The 8,345-nt window shown below is 45.5% G+C and overlaps 2 protein-coding genes across 2 annotated transcripts; both read right to left on the bottom strand.

Annotated features, from left to right (window-relative positions):
* Nucleotides 1–2,193: 2,193 nt before the first annotated feature.
* On the bottom strand, nucleotides 2,194–2,980 carry LOC123042454 (uncharacterized). Its single transcript, XM_044464902.1, has 2 exons — nucleotides 2,600–2,980; nucleotides 2,194–2,474 (listed from the first exon to the last, which is right to left on the bottom strand). Exons 1-2 carry the CDS (start codon nucleotides 2,900–2,902, stop codon nucleotides 2,430–2,432), a joined length of 348 nt encoding a protein of 115 aa, XP_044320837.1. The 5' UTR covers nucleotides 2,903–2,980; the 3' UTR covers nucleotides 2,194–2,429.
* Nucleotides 2,981–4,433: 1,453 nt separating this feature from the next.
* Nucleotides 4,434–7,702, bottom strand: LOC123047141 (uncharacterized). The gene is made up of 3 exons (XM_044470631.1): nucleotides 6,418–7,702; nucleotides 6,020–6,249; nucleotides 4,434–5,093 (listed from the first exon to the last, which is right to left on the bottom strand). The coding sequence occupies exons 1-3, from the start codon at nucleotides 7,394–7,396 to the stop codon at nucleotides 4,449–4,451; spliced, it is 1,854 nt and encodes a 617-aa protein (XP_044326566.1). The 5' UTR covers nucleotides 7,397–7,702; the 3' UTR covers nucleotides 4,434–4,448.
* Nucleotides 7,703–8,345: the final 643 nt, after the last annotated feature.

Below are 8,345 nucleotides of genomic sequence, written 5' to 3'. Positions count from 1 at the left end.
GTTGAAAGGAGTACCATTGCCCATGATGTCGAAGCAGAAGTTATTAGACCGCCAACCAATGAGAAAGAACCATAGTTGCCATGTTTCCGGTACGGTGGGAACGAGGAACGGGAACGAGGGACGAGAGTCGGTGGCTGAAAAAAAATAGGGTACAACGAGGATATACATCTCTCGAACGAATTTTTTATAGCGGGGACGCGATCCAATCCGTTTGGGTACGATGAACCTGGTACGGTACCATGGGTCGAGGAACGCAGTTCCTGGAGAATGACGACTCCCTGACGGTCAGCATTCCTTGTTGTTAATGGATCCCTTGCAATTACTGGACTTGAGGAAGAACGAGGAGTCCTTGAGAAAAGAAACGATAAGGGGGGCAGCCCCAGTGCATGTAGCTCCCGCTTGCGCAGGGTCTGGGGAAGGGTCTGAGAAAAGAAACGATAGCGTGAGTAAATTATGCCTCGCGTTTTGGCTGTTGGATCCTGGAACCTGAATCGAGGAGCAGACTGCGGGGACGCCGAATCTTCATCAAATCGTACCGAATCCGACCTCGTTCCCGAATCCGATTCCGGGTCGATGAATCGGGATCGAGGGACGGCCTACCGTTCCCCGTTTCCGGCTACTATGGAAAGAACTGTGATGCAACCAATTGAAGTTGAGTTTAAGAGTAGGAAAAATTCAAGGCTTGTGTATTTCAATTTCCAAAATGAAGATGCATTAACACCAAGGTTTTCGAGTCGATGAGTCGACGAGTCGTTCTGGGCTAGCGACTCTTGACTAGTCATGACTAGTCAAGACTCATGGTCGACTAGTCGACATGAGTTACCAGGGGAGGAGCAGACCTGCAGCAGCCAGCGGCAACCAGGGGAGGAGCAGACCAGCAGTCGCAGCAACCAGGGGAGGAGCAGACCAGCAGCCGCAGCAACTAGGGGAGGAGCAGACCAGCAAATGCAGCAACCAGGGGAGGAGCAGACCAGCAACCGCAGCAACCAGGGGAGGAGCAAACCAGCTTGCAGCGGCGCCGGCCGGCAGGATTATGGGGCGGCGGCACCAGCCAAGGGATAGGGTCGCAGGAGAGGTTTGGGTCGGGGGGCGGGGACTGGGCGATCTAGGTTTCCAGGGGGGATGCGGCAAGCAAATAGAAAAAAAATATGACAGGTGGGGCCAATTTGACTCGTTTGACTCAAAAACCACGACTAGTCGATTGAGTCGCTCGACTCAGCCAACTAGTCGAGTCGACATGTTGAGTTGACCTGCCAGTTGCGACTCGTCGACTAGTCGACGACTAGTCGTTCAACTCAAACAAGTGATTCATCAACATAGGAATTTATGCATCCCAAGTCTAAAAGAGAACATATGCCCGACAAGGTTAACTACTTGTATATGGTTAGTTTGTAACTAGAATTTATTGAACTTTCCCTATGAGTTTTGAAACCTACCAAAGCATGCTAGTTGAATTTACAACGTAGAAGAACTAAAATTAAGGAATAAAGAGAAGCATAAATAGCTGACCTGAGCTGCTTTAAGACTCCAGGCACTGGAGAAAAAATAGTAAGTGGGCGGTTAAGAATTGCTACCTTAAGAAGTTTGCTCGAGTTCTTCAATGCCCATGTCAAACCATAACAACCTGCAAGAAATCCCTATATATAAGGAAATGATGAGGTGATTCAGACAATCCATATGAGAACTTTCATGGCAAGGATTTTCGAAAAAACTTCCAAGTATGTACCTGACAACTAAGAAGAATGGTTCAGTGATATTTAGAGTACAAAAACTTCATCAAATGCCTTGTGGAAGTCCTCTTCTACAAATGGTACAACATACATATGCATTTTTTTTGCGAGTGATGCGTGTATCTTTGGTTAACTCCAGTTTTGTAGACACAATTGTAGTATTGTACCGGGAATTTCATAGACATTTCCTGACCTTTGAATTGAACCCATATCCAGCCTGTCATCTCACGTGGATCAGGAGAACCTACAATTGTATTGCGAACTGTATGATAACTAACAAGCACGAGGATTGTGTTTACACTTTACAGAACATGGAACAAGCATTCTGATGATTCTTAAACATTGAAGGGCGTGACACAGCTGACAAAGATTACAAACTAAAACATCAGTTTTATAGCATCATCATGAAAGCATGCAGCAACAAGTTTGTTTTCGCGTTTCATTGCCAAAAGTGAGGGTTACATCATACATAAATTGCATTAGAAAAAAGAAAGATCAACAGTTTCAAGTTTCAGCTCCACAAAGGTCCGTCACAATCAATCAAGTTTCACACGGTGCAGCACTACCCCCTCCGGATACAAATGTTACCCTAGGAAAGTCATCTCCACGTCACAAGGATGAGCAAGCAAATTATCTGTTTCCTACTGTCAAAACAAAAGGCAAATTACCTGTTTCCCTCACGAACCATCCCAGCTCTCCTCATCTCACGCTATTGCCATACTCCCTCTCTTTGTCCTCTGTCGTCTACACGCAACAAGGCACGTCAGTCATCAGCCGCTAAAACGCGCAGCAACAAGGCACGTCAGTCATCAGCCGCTAAAACGCGCAGCAAGAAGGATCAGACAAGAGGAAGTGGAGGTTGGCATTACGTAGACCATCTGGCCGACATTTGCCGTCCTGAGCGGGCGACTCCACGGCACCTGGATGGCGCTGCGGCTCCACGACTCCACGAACCCGAACAGGTTGAACGCAGGCTCTCCCTCCTCCCCCGCCTCCGCCTTCTCATCCTTGCTGCTGCAATCGCGCGTGCCTCTGCGTCGCATCCCGCTCCTCCGTGGGCCGCACGAGGAGAAGGCGACCCTACTGCATCTCGGAGTAGAGGGGACGGAACTGGAAGGCAGGAGGGAGAGTGGAGAGGAGGAGGTGGAGGTGGAGCAGGGGCAGCCGGACATGGCGGCGGCGGCTGCTCCCTGGATCCGTGGGGGTAGCAGCGGCGCCGCTCCCCGCGAGCCACGGGAGCGAAGATTCACAGTTCGGCTCAGTTTTTTTCTTTTAGAACTCTTGCCCCATTTTTTTTATTAATGGAAATGTTCATAGGTTTTTTTCTTCGCAAATACGCATGAATGTGTATCATTTTATTGGTAGGAGAAGAAATTACACAGACAGGCACTAGCGAGGATGCTTTGACGCAGAGAGGGGCAAGTTGCTCAGCCCGAGATAGGAGGAGTTTATGTTACATGTAAGATGTTATTAAGCCCTCCAGCACCCGCTTTCGCCCAAGTACAAGCTTGTGACGCCATAAAAAACGCAAGCGTTCTAGTGTGTCCAAATAGACCATGAAATGTGAGTTGTGAGTGTTTCGATGCCCTTGTGGTGGCTTGGGGGAGAGAGGGAGGGGGGTTATCAATAGCCATGGTCCACTAGTCGAAGAAGCCAACCGTGCCATCTGGAGGAGCGGTGGTGAGCCGGCATCAATGAAAGATGTCGTCTGGAGGAGCGATGGTGAGCCGGCATCAATGAAAGATGTCATGCCAGACGATGCGTGAGAGGACACAACCAACTAGTAGGTGGTGAATAGTTTTTTGTTCTTGGTCACATAGGATGCAAACCGGCGAGTGCGGAAGTCCATGGCGAGCAAGGCATTGTCCTGTCCAACATCCATCCAAGCCGGTCAGCCAAAGAAACATTTGGATGCCAGTGGGTTATCAGAAAACTAAAAAAATGATTTGTATCCAAAAGGGGCCTTAGTGTTGTCAATACATACCGCTTCTTTTTTATAAAAAAATACCACTTCCGTGACTTGTTGGGAGATATCCTTTTATGATTGCATGGACTTGATTGCTTCAATTGGAACATCCAGTTTTGTCGTTGCTTACGGGAGGCAAATTCGGTCGCTCACGAGATTGCTAGGTAAAAAAATTGGGTCGATGAACCTCGAGACTTCCTTTTCGATCTTCTCGTGAAAGATGTAAGCCTTATTTGATTTTCAATAACGTAAGCCATGATGGCGTTTCCTTCATATAACCGTGTTTGTTGGTTTCAGAAACATCTTTCCGTGACAATGTGCCCAAAGTAACTACTCCCTCCGTTCGGAATTACTTGTCTCGGAAATTGATGTATCTAGAACTAAAATACGTCTAGATACATCTATTTCTGCGACAAGTAATTCCGAACGGAGGGAGTACATTGTAAGCACCAAATTTGATGGCCTCAGAAAGCAGCAAGGGACCAACGGGACAACAAATAACTAAAAGAAAACTTAAAAAATTCCAGCAAGCAGTGAGATATACACTGTGTAATTAACGAGGATGCAGAAGTTAATACTATGCCAAATCAGGGGGAAACATATCACAATTTAAATATTCCACATAACACAACACACCATATAAATTATAGTCGGTACATAGTCTGTAGACACAACGTAATAGTTGGACAATAGAAGAAACAGTTGAGCATCTTAGAGATACAAAGACACTTACAGTATAAGTTAATAGCCCTCTACACTGGGGTAACATACCCCTCCAGCACAAGATCCAGCTTATCCATGGCAAGAAAGGACCAAGCAACAACGATCTCAACCGTCGAGTTACCAACTGTACATAAACACTTGGTTGTTTGGCATTGCTGCACAGGGAAGTCAACCTCAACATTATGTAGATATTCAAGGCCAGATTCTGAATAGGCTTGAATGACCACTTTCAGCGTTTGCTCTAGTTGCACTGAAACAACATTTCTTGACAGATTTACGTAACCATCAGACTGTTTCTCCATTTCCTCAACCTTACAGTTAACTAACACGACTTCCGTAGGTGTAGTGGGAACAAGATCTTCATCAGGAGATAAGTAGCAAGAAACCCGGCATCCATATTGAAAAGGCCACTCCCCTTCAACAACACGGACACCCACGATAGTGGCCTGGACTGCTCTACTAAGGCGCTCAACACTTAACTCTAACATACCACAGCAGCTGCTGATCCTGGGCTTGGCATACTGCTGCATGGAATAGTAATTATAGGTAGAAGAGAACAATACTGCATCTTTGGTATCTGCTCCAGCATACATAATTCTAAGCTCAACTTCAAATTTAACCGTGTCCGCAGCCACAATTGCACGAGAAGGGCCAGTCAAGAGCAAAAAAGGATCCTGCAAGCATCGTTATCATCATTATCATTACTCTACTTAATCAAAACAGACTAATGAACAAGATAACATGCATGACAAAAAAACAAAGGAGGATGAAGAGACCACTTATGCTGCGTTTGGGTATAGAGTATTTTAAAATCCATAGTATCCCAAAACCACAATATTATAACATGTAGGCCCTGAATACCACACTACACAAATACTACCGTAATTTCCAATGTTAGAAAAACTAAGTGCATTTGGCATTTTACAGTATTGACCAGAGTAAATTTTTTTAATTATGTGTAGTTACTTTGTTTTGAATTATGTCAATTGACTATGAGGGAAAGAATAATTCCAATAACTTTGTGTCAGGACGTGCACAATTTGGTTCAACGCAAGTTAAGATATCTTTGTGGGTCGAGCCTTCAGCTTATGTTGGTTTTAATTTACTTGTGGATAAAGTAGCTATCTGCAAATTTACATGTCAAGGGCTGCTAGACGTATCAATATGGGATGATGAGTTATGTAAACTTTGATGTGTAATATAAATAGAGGTTGCTAGGCTATGTAAACAAGAAGTAGAAGGCACGAAGAAACATATTCATCAAGGAAAAACAACCAGGCGATGGCTGCACCACATGCTGTAACTCACTACTGATCAGTTGATCGAAAAGCCACACTACAGATATATGCCACGTGTGAACAAACAGAAAGCCTTTCAATTCTCTGTTTAAAAAGAAGAGGACAGAGGTAGATTTATTAATACTTCAAAATTACCACAGTTTCGGGAATACTCCTGTTTGTTTAACTATATATGGTTTTCCTTGGATCCAAAGATCTCAAAGTATTTAAAACTATAGTTTTTTTCAGAAACCATGGTATTCTCAGAAACACTCAAAAACTACTTTGTATCCAAACAGGGCCTTAGTGTTATTAATACATACCGCTTCAGTGACTTGTTGGCAGTTTGCCCTTGACCGGGAGAAAAGAAGGTTGCGATTGCGGTCCACGGTGTCTCGTGCAGCAACCACCCCGTACACACGGAGCGGCCAGCCCAAGTTGGCATTCACATTCACAATTTTGATGGAGAAGATCTGCAGGGCTGGGCCGGCAACAGCAGCGTGTGGAAAGATACCAGGCGTGGAGTGCGTGAATTGCATAGGGCTCAACATGGCTGCAGAACCGAATTACAAGTGACATGAATTACTAAATGAAGCCAAGTAAAATCTTTGATTGTAGTACAAGGAAATGCTGGGAGTGATCTGATTACATTGAATGACACATGCGTAGTCAAATGAATTAAAAGTAAACAAGCTAGCTAGGAGAAGAAGAAAAAACTTACTTATGTCATCGAACGAACCACATCCTGCTATCTCACTGCCCCATGTAGATTTCCAGGCGGCATGGTAAGAACTAAGGTCATCCACATTCAAGTGTCCGCGTGAATCCATTATATTTTCCGAGATAGTCACAAATGCTTGGGACATAAGACGAAGCTTCTTGACCTTGTCCAGCCGGATAGGGACACTGGATTTCTTCAGTATAGATGCGAGAGACTGGATCCGATAGCCCAATTCCTGACACTCATGCACGAGAAAATTAAGTGCCTCCCCATGGTTCCTAACAAGATAGGGCAAACTTACCACCCCGAGCAAGTTGATTTCACTAGAGACGGACAACTCGGGCAACTGCTCTATCATCTCGGGTGGCATCTGCTGTGGGGCGTAAACCCCTCCTTTTTTCCTTTGCCTCTCTAGATAAGCCTTCTTTCCGGCGATCGTCGCCAACCCTCGTGATTCGACCTGCCTCTCCAGGGCGGTGATCTCCCTCCTCTGGATACAAATGTGGCGACAGAGAGCGTCGGCAAGGCTCTCAGGTTTTGTACAACTCAGCAACGTGTCCTCCCTCTTGTTGTGGACAAGGTAGGTGGTCCGCCCCATGTCCTTGCTCGACTGGATCTCCATCTCCTCCTTGTATTTCCTCTCCATCCTCCGGAATCTCCGAACCCATTTCATCTCCGCCGCCTCCACTATCGCCTCCCCGTAGTCCCTATCCAGCTTCCGGAATTTTCGAACCCAATCCATCTCCTTTTCCGATTCCTTCTTCATCTCCCTCTCGTATGCCCTCTGTATCCTCCGGAGTTCCCCAACCCAAACCCTCTCCTTCTCCTTGCTGGATCCCCTATCCATCTCCTTGCTGAATTCCGTCTCCATCTCACAGGGGCCGCCACCACCGGCCGTCGCTATCTGGTTGAGATGGCTGCTGGGATACTCGCCGCCATCGCCTAGATTTTTTGTTGTTGTCGAGGGAACCGCCGCCATGTTGATTGGATTAAGGGGTTTCAACGAGAAGGCCGGGTCAGCCCGGCACGGCCGCAAGTGCTATGTCTCGCCCAAAACGATTCCTAATCGGAATCGAGTGCGGGCGGACGACTACGGGCTGGCCCGTTGTCTGTGGTCTCGATGCCTTCGCTGTTTTCGCGTCCGGTCGCAGTTTCCGTCGATCAGTCCGGTTTTCTTCTTTTTTCTTTTCATGCCTTTTTTGTTTTCCGGGTCACGAGCCGTCGGATTACCGCATCACACGGCCGAACGCGCCTTCATACTGCAACACAGGTCTTGTTGTGGAATTATTTTTGCAACACATGTCTTGTTGTGGAATTTATTTCTGCAACGCAGGTCTTGTTGCGGAATTATTTCTGCAACATATGTTTTGTTGCAGATTTTTTTTGCAACGTCAGTTTTTTTGTATTTTTTTGTAACTGAGGTCTTGTTACAGAAAAAATTCACAAGAGAAGTTCTGCTGTAAAACATAGACCGTCATAGAGTATTGCAACACCGCATATGTTTCGGAAGTATAGCTCCTGTTGCAGAAGCGAGTTTATTGAAGGATGGTCTGCGGGGCGCGTGTCACGCAGGGAAGGTGACGGACGCGGCCCTGTTATCCGCCGGTTGATGGTAAGTGCTTCCCTTTTTTTAAGGAGCTTTTTTGTTGTTTCGATGGGTTTCTTTGGGTTTTTATTTTTTTTCTTCATTGTGTTTTTGGTTTTGTTTGTTTTTCATGATTTCTTTGATTTTCATTTTCTTCTTCTTTTACTTTGATTTTCTCTGTTTGTTTCTTGGTTTCTTTCTTCGATTGCGTTTCTGTTTTTTGTCGGTGTTCTTTTATTTTTGTTCTATGAACGTGCCTGTCCTTTTTCTTCTTGTAACACATCTCAACTTTTTGATACACATTGTTTTTCGTATACATCTAAAATACTTTTTATACATATTT

Source organism: Triticum aestivum, chromosome 2B, assembly GCF_018294505.1.
Source record: "Triticum aestivum cultivar Chinese Spring chromosome 2B, IWGSC CS RefSeq v2.1, whole genome shotgun sequence".
Taxonomy (NCBI): domain Eukaryota; kingdom Viridiplantae; phylum Streptophyta; class Magnoliopsida; order Poales; family Poaceae; genus Triticum; species Triticum aestivum.
This window is presented reverse-complemented; position numbering and strand designations above follow the sequence as displayed.

Excerpts from the sequence above, each read along its gene's own strand:
- LOC123047141 (XM_044470631.1), bottom strand. The coding sequence starts at position 7,396 with ATGGCGGCGGTTCCCTCGACAACAACAAAAAATCTAGGCGATGGCGGC. Across the intron at positions 6,250-6,417 it reads TGGTTCGTTCGATGACATAA|CCATGTTGAGCCCTATGCAA; the intron begins GTAAGTTTTTTC and ends TCGGTTCTGCAG. Across the intron at positions 5,094-6,019 it reads GCCAACAAGTCACTGAAGCG|GATCCTTTTTTGCTCTTGAC; the intron begins GTATGTATTAAT and ends CGATGCTTGCAG.
- LOC123042454 (XM_044464902.1), bottom strand. The coding sequence starts at position 2,902 with ATGTCCGGCTGCCCCTGCTCCACCTCCACCTCCTCCTCTCCACTCTCC. Across the intron at positions 2,475-2,599 it reads ATGTCGGCCAGATGGTCTAC|ACGACAGAGGACAAAGAGAG; the intron begins GTAATGCCAACC and ends TGTTGCGTGTAG.